This window comes from Cupressus sempervirens, chromosome 2 (assembly GCF_028749045.1).
Source record: "Cupressus sempervirens isolate cs-2001-9-10 chromosome 2, ASM2874904v1, whole genome shotgun sequence".
Classification (NCBI taxonomy): Eukaryota; Viridiplantae; Streptophyta; class Pinopsida; order Cupressales; family Cupressaceae; genus Cupressus; species Cupressus sempervirens.
Window position 1 is genome coordinate 516,282,269 of NC_143119.1, and position 22,465 is coordinate 516,304,733.

Genomic DNA, 22,465 nt, shown 5'->3' on the forward strand with positions numbered 1-22,465 from the left:
ACTATCGACATAATCCTTACACCCTTCAAAGATGAAGAGTGTTAGGGTAGATAATTTGTGTCGTGTTATTACGGAAACAAAATAATAACTATTTAAATACATTATCAAATTTATACAAGACTATCGACATAATCCTTACACCCTTCAAAGATGAAGAGTGTTAGGGTAGATAATTTGTGTCGTGTTATTACCTTTCCGTCGTAGAAGACGGGCATCGTCTCCCGTAAAAAAAATCCAGTATCAGTAAAACCAAAATTTATAATTAAAAATTCCATTTCGCCAGATAAATTACGAATTCCCCCTTCCGTAGAAGCACTAGAGGGCAAATTAAATATGTTGACTATTGTTCCTGTCATTAATGGTGGCAACCAAACACAAATTCGCTGATCACCTGGTTCCAATTGGGTAGTTGAGTTCCTTTGCTACACACTTTGGAATTAGGTACTTGACTCATCTCCGAATGATTTGCGCAATTGAATCGAAAAAGAGTGAAATTAACGGGCGTGTGTTGTTTGGGAATGGATGATCTTGTGAAATGGATGACAGGAACCATTATAGTGGTGCCTGTCATCCACACCATCCTGGAGTGCAACAGAGGCAGGCAGGCCAAGCTTCGCATTGCCCGCTGGTGGATGTCTTGTATTTTCATAGTGTTAGTCTCTTTTTTCTCAGCGTTTGTGTGCGGAATAGGAGGATACTTTATAGCCCATTTCTCTGTTAGCAAGCCCTTGCCAGTCTCTACGCAGTGCACAATCCTCACCAATAGTAAGTACTTCAAATATGTTCTTCTGCCCCGCTTTTTTTTGGTTTTGTTGTAAAACAAATACTCAGTGGCATGCCCAAGTCTAAAGAAACAAAATTTGTTTTAAAAAATTGTGGAGAGCAGGGACAGGAAATGTTCTTTAAGTGAGTCACGTATCAATCTGGGAGTTAGGAATAAAAGCAAGGAGGGATTGCAATTTGAAATTAGCAGATGAACATTCTTAACATAATGAGAAGCTGATATGCTATACAGCTACCTATATGTACACAGTGGTGTACTCTGCGTATAAGTGAATCTGTAAGGTTTAGTTTACCAATAAGGTCTGCAATGAAGTCAAAAGCTGAATATACAAATTTTGAATAACTGTAAGGGAATAATGAAGGGAAAAAAAGAAAAAGAAAGAAAACCGTTCTTTGAGAATGTTGTCAGAGACTTAGGAAAACAAGACCGCCTCCATACGATTGCGCCTGGTTTTTACTAGAGTGGCCATCTGAAAAATAAGACCATAATTCTAATCGTTAACTCATGTTTTCAAGGTTAAGCTGTATTGTGCTATGAAGGAAATTTGAGTGTAACCCTTTTTATAAGTCTTAAGAATATGGTCTACAGCTTACAAGACACTCTTGTCGGGAGGCTACCCATAACTGTAGATCTAACCCTCGATTTATCTGGAAGAACATAATTGGAAAAAATGAGAAGTTAAATAAGAGCCATTGAACATATTTAACCTGAGCTAATTGATTTTATGGCGTGTTATGTGTTTTTGTAGGTGTTGATCTTCGATCAACCAAGGTATGTCGGATGGGGCTGCTGAATTTCAATTCTAAGAATGTTCTACTGTCTACCGGGAATAGCAGATACCGGTGTTACTATGATTATTACTGGGCTTCAGTATTCAAGGTATGCTATGCATATACATTCCTTTTGAGTTTTGTTTTGTTCTCGATAAGTTACGAATAGATTCCAGGCAACTCCGTCATTAGATATATTCTTATGCTGAGGTAAGTGGATTCGTGTTATATTATATAAGGAGAATTTTATCAATTTTAGATAAGAATTTACCAGTATTGTTATAGTTGAACACTGAAACAAAGTTATTTTGCAAGAGAAAATGGCTGAGTACACGAGAGTTCTTGTGTAGAGTAAACGATATCGTACTTCATAGAGATATGCCACTGTAATAAATGGCTTATAAATTTTAGACATGATTAACAACAGCGAGCTAAAGAGTGCCCAGAAGGCAGAGCACCGCATTCAGCAACAATTAGTACGGAAGAGGAGAAGGCTGCTCAAACATCTGTAGAAATAACTCAGGAGCTGTAGAAACAATCTGTAAACAGAATAGAAAAGGAACTCGGTTTCATTAACTTGAATTTTGATACATTGGAAAATAGTATTTTGAATATCTCTAATAACCACCCCTAAATTTATTTTTGAATAACAGATCATAACATTAATTTACAGATACTGGGATCATGTTGTCATGAACTCTGAGAGTCTGATATGAATCTTCAATGCACACATAATTGCTATTACAATTGTTTTGGTCAACATTCATTCATATGATAGTGCCAAAGCATATATTAGATACCTTGGAAACAGGGGTGAAGAAGAAAGTTGCAGGTATGTAAGGACAAGTTGAGCTCGTTGCAGGACTGCTGTTATGAAGTTGCAGAACATGGCAGCCATGTCAACATACAAGGGCCCTGCTGATTACCCTCGGTTCCACAAGTCACCTCCAAAATGCAAAGGAATTGACATGACAAGTCTGTCACAAATTATCAGCTACACCAGAGGATGAATAACACTATCTTTTGGCATCAAAATAATCAAATAGTACACCAAATTATCACCAAACACCAGTAACTAATCCAGCGCTGTTGCAGTGGCCTCTAATCACTTCCAGCACTGCTATTTCCTCAAAGAATGATGGGAATGCCTACTACACCATCTTGATCATACCCAGCAAGTTTCGCAATGCCAAATCTATACATCCATGGCTCAGGAATGGAGAAAACACTCAAAAAGACACCTCAAATCGCCATACAACTTACTATTCTGAAGGTGAATAAGTCTGTTATAATTTTCTGAGCATATTGCAGGTTTGAAAAGTGCCAAGAATGAGATAGACCTAGAAATGCGTGTCTTTACCATCAATAAAAATCATTATGGTCTGTTATGAAATCCAGCATTGGAAAAACACCGCCAATCTAGTAAACATTCCTAAACCTCTAAATGAGACCCCCCGTAATATATTCAATCAGTCACAAAGCTTCCTCTGAATTTAAAACCCGTTCATCAACTTTCCCAGCAAGTTACAATGGAGCAACCAATTAGGGCACTATCAAAAATCCTTAAAATTGTATGACCGGCAACATTTAGCTTCCAATCACCTTTCATCCTTGATACTTTCTGCAAAGGGCAAAACAAACAAACACCAAAAACTTACAATTTAGAAAACTGCAAAGTTTTCCTTTTTATTGGAAATTCCGAACCTCAAACTGGTTGAAAACATTGGTGAGTCTTCTGTGAAATCACTCTACCAGCTATGGAGGATCTATCACCACTGAAAGTAATTTATTTAATGAAGGTGTCCATCCTAAATCAATCTCCGCAGAACTTCCCTGGTCATTGCAGTAACAACCTGTTATGAATATAGCATCTAAATTGGAAAAATGAGAATCTGAAATGCCCCCTTTTTGAAATAAGATTTAATAATAAAACAAAAATAAAAAAAATTAAAACAAAACTTAAATTAAAAAAACATAAAATAATGAAATCAAGGTATAACATAATTAAATTTCGTCTAGTATAATGATTGGTCAAAAGGCATTAAATGTAAAGTTGTGACTCTCTTAAACATGGGATATAAAAGGGAGCAGAGAAGTTCATTTGAAAAGGGAGAGAGTATAAGGAAAAGAAAATGGGAGAGGTGAATCAAGAAAGAATTAATTGATAAGAAAATAAGAAGTGACTCTTTCAAAAGGGAAACGTTATGAAGGGTTTTGACTCTTTCAAAGGGTTGTAACTAGGAAAGGTTTTGACTCTCCCAAGGGGTAGATATGATAAAGGGTCATGAGTGTTACTCTTTCAGAGGTTGGTAATTGTGAAAGGTTGTGATCATTGCAAAATGGGCAATCATGGACCTTTCCCTTACATTGGGAGATGTAAAGGGATGAAAGTTTCATTTGAAGAGGAGAGACAAGAGAGAACAATTGGGAAATAAATTTATTATTCTCAAATGGCAACAATGGAGGGTGGTGTCTCGAGTCTTATAAAAAGTGGTGACCTTTTGTTGAATTTGTAGCACTGTCGGATATCTAATATCTGATTATTGCTCAGAAGAAACAACATATACTCACATATATATATATATATAGAGAGAGAGAGAGAGAGAGAGAGAGAGAGAGTTTTATTTTTATTTGACTATCCAAAATGATTCGATCTATTTTAGTACTGATTCAATCTTTGTTATGATGCAGCGATCATACTATGATAACATCACAGTTTGTATTGCGAGGTAATTGGTAAATACTTGCTTGTTAATAACAGAGACCGAAAGGTCAATTTATACAAAATAATGAGACGATGTTTCCTTAGGAAATGATCGTAAAGAATAGAAACATTCTATTCTAGAGAAAGCAAAAAAATGGAAGCAAACTAAAGCTAAAGATATTTACAAGATAACCATTAACTAATAATAGACATCTTATCTATTATTGTAATACCCTCCTTTAATGGTTAATCTATCTAACACACCAAGCTGTCTTCGGAATTTGACAAACTTATCAGGATCAAGAGGCTTGGTGAGAATGTCTGCAGTTTGATCTGTGGTAGGAACATACTGCAGATCTATAGTCCCGTCTTTAACCAGCTGTCGTATGTAATGACAATGAACATCCACATGCTTGGTTCGTTCATGGAAGACTGGATTCCGTGCTAACTTGATAACGCCTTCGTTATCAACAAATAGAGTAGTCGGTCCTGCTGGTGACATCTGCACATCCCCAAGCATCCGACGAAGCCAGATAGCTTCACATCCTGCCTTAACAGTCCCTCTGTATTCAGCCTCTGTAGAAGAGAGAGAAACTGCCTGCTGCTTCTTGCTGGTCCATGTGACTGCACCAGATCCCAAACTGAACACATATCCAGATGTTGACTTTTTATCATCAACAGAGCCTGTCCAATCTGAATCTGTGAACCCACTGAGTTTAGGATTAGAACTCCGAGAATACAGAAGTCCATAATCAGAAGTGCCCTTCACATAACGAAGCACACGCTTTGCTGCCATCCAATGATCAGCCTTAGGAGCTGTCACAAAGCGTGAAATATAGCTGACTGCGAAGCTGATATCAGGCCTAGTAGCAGATAGGTAGATGAGGCTGCCTACTAGTTGCCTATACGTAGTATCATCAACGGAAGGAGAATCAGACTTGGCTGATAACTTGAGACCTTTCTCCATAGGTATAGATGCAGGTTTGCAATCTTGCATTCGGAATTTGTCTAACAAGGCCTTGGCATATTTGGACTGAGAGATGAATATACCAGAAGACTGTTGCCAAACTTCAACACCTAAGCAATAATGCATGAGCCCAAGGTCAGTCATATCAAAAGACTGGCATAAGTGTTGTTTGATTCCCTGAATCAAAGATGCCGAATTGCCAGTGATGATCAGATCATCCACATAGATAACCAGAAGGATGATGTCACTGTCAGTAGTTTTGATGTACAGATTTGAGTTTGAAGAACTCCTCTTGAAGCCTTGATCACTCAGGTACGTATCAATCTTGATGTACCATGCCCGAGGGGCTTGCTTCAAACCATAGAGAGCTTTTACCAATTTGAGAACTTGATGGTCTTTACCAGCAACCTTGAAACCAGGAGGCTGCGTCATGTAGACCTCTTCATGGAGATCACCATTCAGGAAAGCACTCTTTGCGTCCATCTGATGGACCTTCCAGCCAAACTGTGCTGCCATGGCTAGGACTAATCTGATGGTGCTCATCTTTGCAGTAGGAGCAAAGGTCTCCTCATAATCAATGCCTTGACGCTGAGAAAAGCCCTTTGCCACTAAACGAGCTTTGTACTTATCCAAAGTACCATCTGATTTGTATTTGATTTTGTAGACCCATTTGCAGCTAATGGGTTTCTTCCCTGGGGGAAGATCAGAAAGGACCCAAGTGTTGTTCTTTAGCAGGCTCTGGTGTTCAGATTGCATGGCCTGTTCCCACTCTGGAATTCCTTTAGCCTCGGAATATGTTTGAGGTTCAAACACACTGTGAATGTTGGCCATAAGAGCAAAGTTAACAGAATCTGTAGTTTTGCTCTTTTTCCGAGCAGTTCTCCCATCAATGAGCTCATCATCATGAAGATCAGCAAGTGTCTTAGCCCACCACTTAGGCCGGAGAGGAGAATGACCAATAGTAGTACTAGGAGATGCTTGATCAGCAGGATCCTCATCAGAAGAATCTGGATCAAACTTAGGTGAAGCATCTTCAAAACGAGGTGATCTTGCAGGAGAAGCCGGAGGTGTCTGTACAGGTATCACTGGCAGGACTGGAGCTGTAGGAGCTACTGGAGCCCTCCCATCAGGTGGACCTAATGGAAGCCGAACTCCCAAATCATGAACCTGCATAGGCTGGTCTGCTGGATCAGGAACAGGAGAAACAGGCATGAATGGTCCTCGTTGCTCATCAAAGACTACATTGCGGCTGTATATGAGATGAGATGTCTTAACATCAATAAGGCGATAGGCTTTGTGAAGACTGCTATATCCAGCAAGCATCAGTTTCTGACTCTTGGCATCCAACTTGGTGCGTGAAGCATCAGGGATCCAAACAAAAGCAAGAGAGCCAAAAACCTTCAGGTTACTGATTCTGGGCTTGCGACCTGACCAGGCCTCTTCCGGAGTTTTACCTTTGACCGCCACTATGGGTGACCGGTTCAACAGATAAACTGCAGTGTTAACTGCTTCTGCCCAAAAACGCTTCGGAACATGTCTATGTTCGAGCATGGAACGAGCCATCTCGGTGATTGTCTTGTTCCGACGTTCAACTACACTGTTCTGTTGTGGCGTGTGGGGTGTGGTGAACTGGCGTTGGATGCCATGTGTATCCAAGAAGCTGGAGAAAACATTAGAACAAAATTCCCCCCCATTGTCTGATCTAAGAGTAATAATAGATTTCCCAGACTCTTTTTCAACTAAGGGTTTAAACTTCTGAAATACAGTAAATGCATCGGATTTCTTTTTAAGGAAATACACCCACATTTTTCTACTGAAATCATCTACAAACAACAGAAAATACTTGTACCCAAGAACAGAAGGAGTGGCCATAGGGCCGCAGATATCAGCATGAACAAGCTGAAGTACTTGAGAAGCTCGCCAAGAATCGCCACTGGGGAAAGGTGTGCGATGTTGCTTCCCAGCCTGACATGCGTCACAAACTCCAAGGTGTTGGGTTTGAATCTCTGGCAAACCAAGAACAAGCTCATCTTGAGCAAGTTGTGAGAGATAATGCACATTTAAGTGCCCATATCGCTGATACCAAAGTGTGCTGATGGAAGATCGCCGAGCAGCCATAGCTAAGTCCTGAGAATCACCAGAATCAGTAAGTCTGAAAAGACCATGATCCTCAAGACCAACTGCAACAGTAGACTTAGTCGCCCGATCAGTGATGGTGCATTGATGTGAACTGAAGGTGACTCCCAAGTGTGGAGAATGTTGCAGCAACTAACTGACCGAGAGTAGATTTAGTTCCATCCCTGGAACGTAGTACACATCAAGGAATATGAGCTTCCTCCCAACAGACTGAATTTCAATGTTGCCTTTACCAACAACCATGTACTCTTCTCCACCACCAAAGATAACAGAATCTGAATAAGGCTGGTAGTCAGTAAACCAATCTCTGCGGTGAGTGAAATGTTGAGAGGCACCTAAATCAATGTACCAGGCAGATGACTGCACATGATTTGCGGGTCTTTTAGCCATGAAGGCGTAAAAGGCAGATTCCGTCTGCTCAGTGTGCTCTGCACTGTTCGCTTTGGGTTGCGAACCTGATTGCTTAGACTGGGCAGCTAAGCGTTTCCGACATGCAACCTTCATGTGACCATACTTGTGGCAATAGTTGCATTGAATGTTCTTCTTTTTGGTACCATCGGATGCTGGAGCAGAAGACTTCTGCTGAGATGGTTGCTGAAACTTGCCCTTATCCTTTTGAAAGGATTTCGCAGCAAAGGCTTGCTCAGTGGAGGTGGAACTGGAGCTGCTATTGAATTGTTGTTTCCACCGATCTTGCTGAAGTAGCAGGGTGCAGAGATCAGTGAACTTTAGATCAACACCTGTAAATGTGATGTTGAGAGTCTCGATAAAATGCTCATAGGAATTTGGTAAACTGACAATATCCTCTTCCTCCATCTTGCGACCGATGGCAAGTAACTGATCACAGATTTCCTAAATCCGATTCAGGTGTGCTTGGAGCGAGGTGCGCTCATCCATGACAATAGAAAACAGAGTATTTTTTAGAAAGAAGGCTCTGCTCTTGTCGGAAGTCTCACGAAGACCTTTGAGATGTGTCCAGATTTCGGTCGCTATCTTGTCGGATGGAATCTGAGAAAGCTGGTCATTAGCTACGGATAGTTTGAGAAGCATTATTGCCTCTCGATTGTTCAGATCCTATGTATCTTGATCAGGACCCGGAGAAGTCAGACGCTGCTTAACACCCAGAACAAGTTGATCGGTGTTTTGATATTCGAAGATTGCGATGATGCGTTGCTTCCAGGTTCCATAATTGCGACCATTGAATTTGGAATTATGTTCGAGTAGAATATTTGTCAGAGATGCCATGGCACGTTTTTCAATGAAAAATTGTGAAAATCTGTGAAGGCACGTTTTTCGAGGCAAAAATACGGAAGACCCAGAAGAATCAGAGAATGACCCAGAAGAGAGCTCGAAAAACACAGAAGGAATCTGCTGTCGTTTTCTGAATCCGCTGGCTCGAAAATCGAGGCACAAAAATTGAGGCACCCAGAAAAAATGGACAACCCAGTTAAGCTCTCGAAAAACCCAACAAGAATTTGCAAACAAAATTTTTTTTCGACCCCAAAAATTAGGGTTTTGAAAAAAAAGGTCGGCAGCCAGGGAGGTCGGATTTGCAGAAAAAAAATGTTGATTTTTGTGAAAAAAAAAAAAACAGATCTGTTTCCCAGATCGCGACTTCAGGTTGAGACGATGCTAGACACAGAGTGTGACCTCCAAACGGTGGCGGATGTGGCAGGAGCAGGCATTTTTTTATAAAAAAAACGCAAAGCCGTGAGTTCGAGTTTGCAGTCAAAAAAAATCTCACGGGTTGCAGAGTTAAATGTCAACTAGTCGCAAGTACAGGCCACGGATTTTCAGATGTTTTGTAGCAGACGGGTCTCTTTGAAAAAAAAAGGGAGTTGCAAATGAAATTCTTCCCGCGATTTGCAGACTTTGCAAGGAAAAAACTCCAAAAAAGAAACCTAGCTGCACGGATGAATTTCTCAAAAATCAGAAACCCTAGACGGGCTTGTTTGAGAAAAACCTTAGGAATTATTTCAAAAAAATTTAGCAAATAATTTCGAATGAAATTATAATTTTTTCAAAAAAATTCAAGTATTGGCTCTGATACCATATTATGAGGTAATTGGTAAATACTTGCTTGTTAATAACAGAGACCGAAAGGTCAATTTATACAAAAGAATGAGACGATGTTTCCTTAGGAAACAATCGTAAAGAATAGAAACATTCTATTCCAGAGAAAGCAAAAAAATGGAAGCAAACTAAAGCTAAAGATATTTACAAGATAACCATTAACTAATAATAGACGTCTTATCTATTATTGTAATAGTTTGCATGAATCATGGATGGGTCTGTTCTGTCACACACTATTCACCCACTACTGTGGGTTATATTATTACTCCATTCACCGACTGTGATCTGTCGGATATCTAATATCTGATTATTGCTCAACAAGAAATACTCACATACATAAATATCCACACACACACGCATATAGATAGATAGATAGATAGATAATAGATGGATGGATGGATAGAAAAATCCTATCAACATGGCTGAAGTCAAGGAAGCGGAAAACTCACTATTCCTCCTTGCCTTATCAAGTGATTTAAACACCAATAAAAACACCTGGATAATTGACAATGGAGCCTCTAGGCACATAACCGGATTTAGAGATCAGTTTGAAAATCTTGAAGGATATTCAACTGAAGAAGCGACAATAGGAGACAACTCCACCTTCCCTATGAAACGAATTGGGACCTATTCAGTGCAACTAAATACTGGAGTTAACTTACACTTAAAAGATGTCCTATTTGTTCTTGGAATCAAGAGAAATCTTATCTCCATATCTGGTCTAGCAGATCAAGGTTATCGGGTTGCCTTTCAAGAAAATAAAGTCCTATTATGGCCTAAAAATTCAAACGTTAAAAATGTAATTTCTATTGGATTTAGAGAAGGGAGTCAAAGAAGGGAGTCTATACAAACTTTGTAATATTTCAAATTTAACCCTAAACCATGAAATTTGGAAAACAAAAGAGATTTGGCATAGAAGACTAGGGCACCTAAATTTTCGAGCTCGACCTTCTATAGAGAAAATTGTAAAAGGCTTACCTAACCTTAAACCTAAACATGAAGGGATATGTAAAGGGTGTGCATTAGGAAAGAACTCTAAAACTTCCTTCCCTCATAGTGAACACAAATCAAAGAACATTTGTGAAGTCATTCATACTGACCTATGTGGACCTATGTCAAGATCTTCATTAGGAGGATACTCATACTACATCATTTTTGTGGATGATTATTCTAGGAAAACCTGGATATATTTCCTTTAACTGAAAGAGTCAAATGAGGTTCTATCCAAATTCAAAGAATTCAAAGCCTTAGTTGAAAATCAAACTGGGAAGAAGATGAAAATTTTAAGATTTGATAATGGAGGAGAATGCATCTTTGAGAACTTTAAAGAATTATGTGTATTTGTTGGGATTAAGAGGGAGTATACTGTACTATATAATCCTCAACGTAATGGAGTAAGAGAAAGAAAAAATAGAACTATCACTGAAGCAAATAAGACAATGGTGCATGATCAAACTATGCATACAACATTCTTTGCTGAAGCATCCAACACTGCAGTATATATTCAAAACAGATGCCCTCATGCAATTCTAGAAAACATAACACCCGAAGAAGTCTTCTCAGGGAACAAACCTAATCTTACGTGACTTACGAATCTTCGGTTGTCTTGTATATATTAATATTCCACAGAAGAAAAGAACTAAACTAGAGCCCTCAGGAAAGAAAGGCATATTCGTCGGCTACAGTGATTCTTCCAAAGCGTACAGAGTATATGTGCTAGGTTCAAGGACAATTGAAATCAGCAGAGATGTCAAGTTTGACAAAGATATTGCGAACAAGACTTCAAAAGATATAGAAGAACCTAATGATGATTCCATTCCTGAGGATAATGGAAGTTCTATGGTTGAGAGGGAGAGTGTTACAAAAGATAATGGACCCACTACAGCTAACTCTAGGATAATTCAAACTCACTCAATAAGAAAAGGCCCTTATGCGTAAGAAAAATGTTTGAAGAAAACAATGTGGCCCCTGATGAAATCTTTAGAGAAACCAAGAATTATTCAATCTGTTTTAGTACTGGTTCAATCTTTGTTGTGATGCAGCTATCATACTGTGATAACATCACAGTTTGCATGAATCGTGGATGTGACTGCTCTGTCACACACTATTGCCCCACTACCATGGGTTATATTATTACTTCATTCACCAACTGTGATTGGGTACTCCTGAATTATTGGAAACTGATTTGTGCATGAAATATGTAATCACGGAATGTGATTTGTGTTCATGGATTATAACTAAAGTTGTTAAGGGTCGTCTCATATAGAGACATGACCCTACAGGCCCAAGGGGCATGCAGAGTCATGTCCCTACATGAGACATAACCGTTTCATCCCTTATATATATTGAGTGCCATGATCGCTTAGAAACACATCGACAATCACATGTTAATACCTGCGATCTGCATTCACCTGCAATTGATAAGAAAAGATTAGTATTGTTCATTGGGAGATTCAAACACAAGTAAGATATTAGAATTCACATAAAGCATTCTATCTTATCTCTGCAGTTGATTGATAATAGAATTGAAGCATTCATAAACATTCAGATCTATTGTTATCTGGGAATTGAATTGAAAGATAAACTCTACCATTGATCTACATTCTTTAACACCTTTCACCAATGAAGTATAAAAGAGATCATTCCAACCATTCAAGGATGACTAGTTCATCATCATTTAAGAATCCACAAAAGCAATCATTAATAATCAAATCAAGCAATTAATCAAACAGTAAACCTCTTTATCAAATCAACATTCATTCAATTCACCATTCTATCAAACCAAAGTTCCCAGTTCAGATTCTGGTACGAATGCGGGTTTGAAATTCGTCTTATTTTTTTTGGGTTGGGTTTGGATTTGTTTTGGGTTCGTCTGTAATATATATATATATATATATATATATATATATATATATATATATATATATATATATATATATATATATATATATATAGCAGCAAATAATTTCACACACTATACTTATATTAAAGCACAAATGACATATAAAACAACGTTTTTGGTCTTTTTAGTGGTCACATTTAGGGTTGGAGGGTCAGAAAAATGACGTTTTCTGTAAAATTCACCCCAAATCGTTCTGGGTTCCTGCGACCAAACCAAAAGTCTTCCAAATTTGCCCTAAAGTCTTACAGGGTCCTTCTAGGAGACTTTTTGACGAATTTGAATGTCTGCAGCTGAATTTGGAGCGAATTTACATCAAACCACAATATCCTGAAAATCAAATCTCAAGTTCCAGCAGGGAGGAGTGTATGTGGTAACTTGGTATCAAACCAGCACTAATTACATCATCACCCCTCAATCATTAAAGAAGTCATTCAATCAATCATTCAACAACAATTGAATTATCAAGAAGTCAAACATCGAAGGGATGAGATCTGACCATGAACGTCTAGCTCCACAAGTCACCTCCAAAATGCAAAGGAATTAACTACCACAGGTCTCACAAATTTTTGGTCATACCTGGGACTGAATGACATTCTTTTTCGGCATTAAAACTATAAAATTCAACACCAAACTATCACCAAACACCAGAGACTAACCCAACATTGTCGCAATGGCCTCCAAACACACTTAACACATATCACAATAGCCACCAAGCACATCTAACACTACTGTTTCCTAAAGGAATGATGGAAATGCCAAGTTTCATGGTTACTACATCATCACAATCACACCCAGCAAGTCTTCAATGCCAAATCCAATTTTCTTTTGGGGAAGAATGGAGAGAACACTCAAAAAACACCTCAAATTACCATACAACTTACCGTTCTGAAAGTTCACAGGTCTGTTGTAATTTTCTGAGAACATTGCAGGTTTCGAAAGTGCCAAGAATGAGCTGATATAGACCTTGAAATGTGTATTTTGACTGTTATTCCAGGTCTGTTATGAAATGCAGCATTAGAAAACATTACATCATCACTCCTCAATCATCAAAGAACTCAATCAATCATTCAACAACAATTGAATTATCATGAAGTCAAATATTGAAGGAATGAGATCTGACTATGAATGTCTAGCTCCACAAATCACCTTCAAAATGGAAAGGAATTAACTAAGACAGGTCTCACAAATTTTTGGTCATACCTGGGACCTAGGTCACAGGATATGTTGAATTTCATCCAGGAGATTCAAATTTCAACAATTGTTACTCGTTCTGAACTTCATTCAAAAATTATGATATTTAATTTAATATAATATTATTTTGTTTTAAAATGATAGAGTTATTTAATTAAATAATTTAGCAATGTTAGACTATTTTGACAAATTTGTGGATATATTTACTAATATTTAAAAATACATAAATATATATAACTTATTTAATATCGATTTATTTTCTGAACTTTTACTATTGCCGAATTTCTTTTGAATTTTATGATTGACGAACTTGATTTCGAATTCGAACCTTGTGACTTAGCCTGGGACTGAATGACACTCTTTTTCAGCATTAAAACTGTAAAATTCAATGCCAAACTATCACCAAACACCAGAGACTAACGCAACATTATTGCAATGGCATCCAAAAACACTTAGCACTGTCACGATGGTCACCAAGCACACCTGGCACTACTGTTTCCTCAGGGAATGATGGGAATGCCAAGTTTCATGGTTATTACAGCATCTAAATCATATCCAGCAACTTCCCCAATGCCAAATCCAATTGTCCATGAGTTGAGAATGGAGAGAACACTCAAAAAATACCTCAAATTACCATACAACTTACTGTTCTGAAAGTTCACAGGAATGTTGTAATTTTCTAAGAACATTGCAGGTTTGGAAAGTGCCAAGAATGAGCTGATATAGACCTAGAAATATGTACTTTGACTGTTGGTAAAAATTATTACAGGTCTGTTATGAAATGCAGCATTGGTTAACATCACCGGCCTAGTAAACACCCGGTCCTACTGTTTCCTCAAGGAATGATGGAAATGCCAAGTTTCATGGTTATTACAACATCTCAATCATATCCAACAACTTCCCCAATGCCAAATCCACTTGTCCATGAGTCAAGAATGGAGAGAACACTCAAAAAACACCTCAAATTACCATACAATTTACTGTTCTGAAAGTTCACAGGTATGTTGTAATTTTCTAAGAACATTGCAGGTTTGAAAAGTGCCAAGAGATATAGACCTAGAAATGTGTACTTCGACTGTTGGTAAAAATTATTACATATCTGTTATGAAATGCAGCATTGATAAACATCACTGGCCTAGTAAACACTCCTAAGCCTTTGCAAACGAGACACCTAGTAATAGAAATCATCACAAAGCTTTCTCTGTTTTTCAAATTGTTTTATCAACTTTCCTAGCAAATTAAAACGGAGTAACCAGCTAGGGCATCTTCAAAACCCCCCCAAAATTGTAAGGCCAGCAACATATAGCTTCAATTCACCTAGCAAATCCTTGTTAATCTCTGGAAAAATAAAAACTAACAAACCCCAAAAACCTATAACTCATTGAGAACATTGGTGATTTTTGTGTCGAATTAATCTACTAGCTATGGAAGATCTTTGAACATGAAAACTAGTATTGCTAACGAGGGTTTATGTCTTCAATCAATCTTGAAAGTTTTTTCTTTATTCATTCCTGTAATGTTCCGCTGTCTGACTAACCTTTAGGAATTGGTTTGCCCGTGTGTGAACCTGGCGAATGCCAGAATCAAACTCCAGACCAAGCGTGCATGGGGTCACAGTAGCCGTACAGAGTAGCCCGAATAGGCTCTATGGTTGGCAAGAATGGACCAGCTATTGGATCAAATTTGGGCCATACGGTAGCTTCTTGGTGTTTGCTGTGGAGGCCGTACAGTAAGGCTTGGAGGTCGTACGATATGTGGAGTGGAAGGTCGTGAGGAGGGGTGAATAGGCAGGCCGTACGGTGGAGCAACAGCTGAGAAGGCCGTACGGTATAATCATACAATAGTTGTTGTTAAGGCCAAGGAACCGGTAATGAGATAGAGCTACACTAGATACTGAAGCAATACATTCACCAACTATGTTAAATAATGACAAAATAATTGATTCAATCCGATTCTAGAGATGTATATATGAACCTGCAACAAATATGGTGCTCCGATTTGTAGATCTGAGCAAAGTAATACATAGACGAAATAGGGTGAGAGTTGAATCCCATTGAAACTGAAATAGCCAAGTACGGAAGATCTTTCACTTCCGAAATGGTGAACCACAGAGAATCCCAACGGGAATTCGCCGTACAAAGAAATAATCCAAATCGCATACTAACTACTACCTACATGCCGTGCTTAAATACCCGTCGGGGAAACCTTTCTGAGGGTGTACAAAGATAGCCGACGGCCTCACTTACCTACAGAAACAAATAAATAAAAAATGGGTCTGAGATATACTAAATCAATCGGCCCATTAACAAAGGTCTAATTAATTATTTATTTTATGGTGGGAACATTACAGTTCGCCCATCTCAATCTTTGCTTGTCCTTAAGCAAATGCAATGCTAGACACTGTAGAATGTATTCGCCTTCCTAAGTTGCGTCGTCCAATGACAAATGTTTCCAACGTACCAAATATTCCTTCAAAGTACGGTTTTGGAGGGTCTTCTCACGTACATCAATGATCTCAACCAGTTCCAATATGAGCTTCCTTTCTTCATTGAGTGCTGGGAGGTCTACAGTTACCGTAATGTTTTGTCTCATAGCTTTCTTTAGATAGGAGACATGAAAAATGTTATGAATGTGACTTTCTTTTGGAAGTTCCAACTCATAGGCAACTTCATCGATGCGGTGAGCTACACGATAGGGGCCATAAAATCGTGGCTTCAACTTTCCCCTTTGCCTTCAATGAGGATTGCCTGTATGGCTAGAGTTTGAGATAGACCAAGTCTCCCACTTCGAAACTTCTCTTGATTTGGTGCCTGTCGATGTACATCTTTTGTTGATCCTGTGCCTTTGTAAGTTCTCTTTCAAGCATCTCAAGATGTTTTGCCCTTCTTGAAGCTAGTCCCTCGCCCTTGGTGCGCGATTGTCAACCAACACCATGTCAATAAATGAAAGGGTTTCATACTCGTATAGTGCTTTGAAGGGTGCCATCCCAATGGACATGTGGTAAGTGATATTGTAACAGTATTCCCCCAAATGCATCCATTTAACCCATGCTCGTTGTTGTGCCGAAACATAGTTTCGAAGGTAGCCTTCTAGCCACTTGTTCACAATCTCCGTCTATCCATCCGTCTGAGGGTGGTAGCTAGTACTTGGCAACAATTCTGTTTTTGCCAACCGAAATAATTCTGTCTAGAAAATATTGATAAATCGACTGTCCTAGTCACTAACAATGTTTTGGGGTAACTCATGTAGACGAAAGATTTCTCTGAAAAATAAATCAGCTACCTGTGTGGCCTGAAAATCTGAGGAGATGGTGAAGAAGAGTGCATACTTTGTCAGTTTGTCAACTACCACGAAGATATAATCCTTTCTGTTCACCTTTGGAAGTCCAGTAATGAAGTCCATCGAGATACTTTCCCACTTCTGTTTTGGTATAGGCAAAGGTTGCAGTAACCCGACGGGAAGAGTATGTTCGGATTTGTTTTGCTGGCTCAGTGCACACTCTCTTACATACTACAATACGTCTCTTTTAAGACCTTTCCATGAAAACCTCTCCCTGAGTTGTTTATAAGTTTTGAGAAAACCTGGGTGTCTAGCCAAGGGTGAGGCATGTATCTCTTTCAAGATTTCCTACTCCAGTTTGGATTTAGGCACTAAGTAGATCCGATTCTTATAGTAAATGATGTCATCCACCACTTTGTACTGATCATCCTGAGTGTTGCCGTCCATTAGCTCAAAGGCAAATGTGTTTTAACCAATAAATGTGCTTTCCAGTCAGCTGAAATCTGAGTCAGTAAGTAGATGGCAGGTTTCCTGGACAAGGCATCTGCAACCACATTGTTCTTTTCCTTCACATATTCAATATCGAAATCAAAAGGCTGAATCTTGCTTACCCATTTTTGTTGTCTCTCATTCAAGTCCCTTCCCTTTGCTCCAGAAGACAAACTTGGCATCCACTAGATACTGTTGGAACTTGGTCAGTGCATGTACAATGGCCAACATCTCTTTGTCATAGATGGAGTATAGACGCCCTGCTTGTGTAAGCTTCTGATTCTCATAGGCTATGGGGTATCTATCTTGCATCGGTATTGTGCCAATTCCCTCTCTGGATGCATCACACTCTAGAATGAATGGTTGTGTGAAATCGGGTAAGGCAAGAACCTGACAAGTGCTCATTGCTTCTTTTAACTTATCAAAAGTGCGTTGTGCTCTTTCATTCCATTGGAAGGAGCCTTTCTTAGTTAGATCTGTTAACGATGCGCTGAGCTGAGAGAAATTGCTTACAAACCTCCAGTAGTAATTGCATAGACTTAAGAACTCTTGCAACTCAGAGAGTGATTTTGATGGGGGCCAATCCAATATAGCTTTAATCTTCTCTTGGTGGACTTGCACTCCATATTTGCTGACAATGTGCCCTAGGTATAATATTTCTGTCATTTCAAATTCACACTTGGATTGTTTGGCGAACAAGGATTGAGCCTTCATGATCCCTAGGACTTCATTTAAGCGTTTTAGGTGTTCTTCCCAAGTTTTGCTGTAAATAAGGATATCATCAAAGAATAACAACAAGTACTATGTAGTTGTTTGTTGAAAATGCGACTCATGCAAGATTGAAAAGTAGTTGGTGCATTGGTTAATCCAAATAGCATGATCAGGAACTCATAATGCCTGTAGTGACAACGTAAAGCCGTCTTTTCCACATCTCCTTCCTGCATGCTGATTTGATGGTACTCGGAACAAAGATCTATTTTAGAAAAATAAATCGCCTCATGCAGCTCATCCAACAATTCATCGATCCTGGGAATAGGGTATCTATTTTTTATTGTCTTTTTATTCAGCGCACGGTAGTCCACACACATGCGCATTGTCTCATCCTTCTTTTTTACCAAAACCACTGATGATGCAAAAGGGTTAGAGCTGGGATGGAACCGTCCTTTCTTGAGCAGTTCCTGAATCGTCTTCTTGATCTCATCTTTGAATTTCTTGGGCTGACAGTAAGGCGTGGTGATAACTGGTTTGGCGCCAGCCTCCAACTCAATGATATGTTCAAACCCGCAATGGGGGGTTATGCTGGGAGGAATGTTTATAAAATCCTTATCATGGGTACTCAAAATATTTTGAAGATCATCATCCCGGTGGGGTGTTTGTTGTCCTTGTATAGGTTCTGCCGAAACGAAACAATGTGCAACCCATGCAATGTCATCATGCCGGAAGATTGCCTCCATCCGCTGTGCTAAAACTTCCTTCGGTCCCTCATTTGCTATTCCACAGAGAACAACCTTCTTCCCATCGACAACAAAAGTGAAGTCCATCCATTTGAAGCTCTGAGTGTATTCATCAAGTGTCTCCATCCACTGTATACCCAAAATAACCTCCATATCATCTAGGTTCACTATAAAGAAATCCTTCGTCATAGTGTGGTTAGCCATGGTGATAGTTGGGGAACAAGGTGCGTACAAGGCAAGAGTGTCTCTCCGACAACCTTGACCTAGAATCCCATGTGCATTTCAGTTGTTAGACCTCTTCGTTTCACCAAAGATGAGTTTATGAAGTTTAGAATGGCTCCGCTATCAAGCATGACCATGACCCTTTGTCCTTGTAGATTTTCCTGTACATCTTGGACTCCTAGCTAGGGTGATGGTTCCGCCACGTCATACCAGTGCTGCAATTCTCTCCGTACGGTTCAAATTAACCATTTTGGTGTCTTGGGGATGGTCGTCTTCTGTGGGTAGATCCTCCTGATCATCCTCATCATTGGATACGACTTTAATGTAGTGTATTTTTCTTTTACCAAGGCATCTGTGCCCAGGCTCCCATGGTCCCTTGCAATTGAAGCATAATTTCTCCCTTTGTAGCTCCTGTCTGGTGGCTTCATCCAACGAAGGTTTCTTTAGCAGAGGTTTGTTGTCTTTGTCCTTTGGAAATACTGGTGGTTTGGAGTGTGAGTAACTTTGAGAGGATGATGTCAATGATGATGCCATGCTCCGTGCCTTTTTTATGGCTTTTGAAAGGGTGACAGGATTGAAACCTTTTGTTAATTTTCATGGATCTGTTGCAAATGTATTAGCACTGCCGTTATATTTGGTATGTGTTTTTTGCTTTGCAACAATCTCTTTTTTATATTGATAATAAATCAAGAGGAGACATGTCCCTTCATGGGACATGTCTATTCATTAAAATGGTAACAACATAATTATTTATATATATAATATATCATAATATAATTTATTATTTAATTAAACTATGCGCGCACACACACACACATATATATCACATATATGTAACTGTAGTTTTAGTCTCAAAGTTTATCCAACTGAAGCTACCAAACATTAACACTCCCTCTTAGCTAGGGAGGATAAACACAAGACATATATTAAGAATATTTTTGATCAGAAGATATCCAACATTTAGATATCACATTTGATATCACGAGTATTGGTCTCCCAGAATATCAACGACATTCACTAAGTACTCAAAAGGTTTTGATATCATATCTGATATCAAGAGTATTGGCCTCCCAAAATATTGACATCCAATATTCACCAAGTACTCAAATAAGGTGTGGTATCACATTTGACATCACGAGTATTGGTCTCCCAGAATATCATACGATAATCACCAATTACTCAAAATAAGGTTTGATATCACATATGATATCAAGAGTATTGGCCTCCCAAAATATTAATGATATTCACAAATACTCAGAGTAATGGTCTTCTAGAATGTTGAGATGCAAGACATCCACCATTTACTCAATTTGTTAGATCTCATAATACAAGTTATTGTAAGATCGTCACCTTACAACAACTTCTCCAAATACAAGTGATGATCATTTTGAAGTTGTCACATCCTCATGATGTACATAGGGGTAGGCCCATCAAAATCACATAGTCATAAAGTATAGTCATGAATCACAGTCCTCTTGACTCCTACAACTTATTGATCATAGGAGAATCCATCACAACTTGGTTTACTCTCTTTGAATCAATATGATCAAGATCAACGAAGGTTGACTGAATCATATCCTCTATCTCACTCCCTCTGTTTCATGGTTGCCTCTAATGAAGTGTCAAGTCTTCCTCTTAACATCAATCTCCCTCTTCCTGCAAGACATCCTAGAAGGAAAAGATCAAGGCACATATCTCTTATAGTAATAAAATTATCATTAATAATTATTCTGAATATTAATAATATAAGAACATTTAGAATTTGATTCTATACTTAATTGATTTTATTCCAATATTCAATGTAGTTATTAAAATATCATCATGATTTATTTCCATAAGCATATTATATATTCATAGATATATTATAATCACATATGCCTACATATAAATCTATCTCAATTAGATTTCATAGTAAATAATATTGCTATCTTGCAATATATAAATTAATTAATAAACTCTATCAATTTATTAAATCTCATATTATTCTTTATAATATTAATAGACATTCAATAATTATTCCTACCAATATTAAAAATTTAAATATCAATTCTATTTACTTATGAAGTAATAGAAATTCCTTAAAATATAAATTTAACATATGATTCCATACCTTTTATATGTATATCAAATACCTTATGGGGATTTGGTGACTTACCTCGAGTGTTGTTTGAGTTGGTCTTACAGTCTCATTTGTCTTCTTTAATAAATGCGAGACCTTTTTCGTTGCTATTCATTACCATAGGCTCCTTTCTCAAACAATTGGAGATTGATCTCGATACTGATGTCACCTTACCGCATCCCTAAGGGGCACTTGACATGGACGAAAAATTAGGGTTTCAAGCCAAACCCTAGAGAGCTGCAAAAAACCTCCAAATAATGGCGGTTTTGAGAAAAAATGTTACTAAAATTGGCTTGAGAAGAGGTAGTTTGAATGGATGACCAATGCTGGAAGGAAGTAATGCCAGTATGGAGGAGTAAGAATGTTGATAAACTGATAAACCCGACGCCCAAAGGTCATGCAAAAACGAGAAGTAATTAGGCATGATTTTCTTCAGTTTTGGTGATGAAAAATGAGCAGTGATGAGGTGCTTAAAAATGACTGCAAAAAACTAGAAGACGTGAGCTCCTTAAGATATTTAGGCGTGATTTGTAGGTCGCAATTTGTGGACGACCACTGAAATTGTGATTTGCAAAAAAAGCGACCTCCAGAACCTTTAGATTTGCAATTTTTTAGACTCTTAAAACTCTAGCCAAGAACAATCAGAAACAAATTTCGCAAGGCAGAAAACCCTTATCAATTTGTAGAGAAAAAAAGAAAAACTCGGAAATAATTTCTAAATTTTTAGAGAAATTATAAAATTTTCAAACAAATTTGATGTATTGGCTTTGATACCATATTACGGAAGTAATTGGTAAAATACTTGCTTGTTATTAATAGAGACCGAAAGGTCATTATATACAAAAGAATAAAACGATGTTTCCTTAGGAAATGATCGTAAAGAATAGAAATATTCTATTCTAACAAAGAAAGCTAAAAAAGCGAAAGCAAACTAAAGCAAACTAGATATTTACAATTGATTACCATTAACTACTAATAGACAACTATCTATTATCGTAATATCTATTTAGGAATCAAACTTTCTATTGTGGCTCATCAGCTTAATATAATCTTGGATGTGAATGCCTCTTAGGTTCCACTTAGTAAGCATACACCCATCATTATCTTTTATTAGGGATAATTTATGATATTTATGTTCATGCCAATCGGGGAAAGTTCGAACCAATGAGAAATCGATGCTAATGTCTATTCAACCTTATTCATCTCCGTCTTGCCCAAAAGGGATATTTGAAAATGGATTATACTTCCTGTGTGTTTTCTCATGGCATCCATCTTTACTTGAACACATTGCTTCCCTTCTTTATGTGTATTGTAATGACATGCTGCCTAGTACAACTTCTCTATCGATGAGTCGAAGGGTCTTAATCTGTAGGAT

The 22,465-nt window shown here is 38.2% G+C and overlaps 1 protein-coding gene across 3 annotated transcripts in view; it reads left to right on the top strand.

Moving 5' to 3' along the window:
- The first annotated feature begins 213 nt into the window (after positions 1-213).
- The window catches only part of LOC149573230 (exopolysaccharide production negative regulator), a 144,706-nt gene continuing 122,454 nt past the window's right edge, over positions 214-22,465 (top strand). For 2 of the 3 annotated variants that reach the window (XM_089814412.1, XM_089814414.1), the window contains exons 1-2: positions 274-765; positions 1,533-1,663. In XM_089814412.1, the coding sequence (XP_089670538.1) occupies positions 519-765; positions 1,533-1,663 (378 nt within the window). In that variant the 5' untranslated portion in view covers positions 274-518. Of the gene's footprint in view, positions 766-1,532; positions 1,664-22,465 lie in introns of all 3 variants that reach the window. The other variant, XM_089814411.1, reaches the window with a different exon arrangement.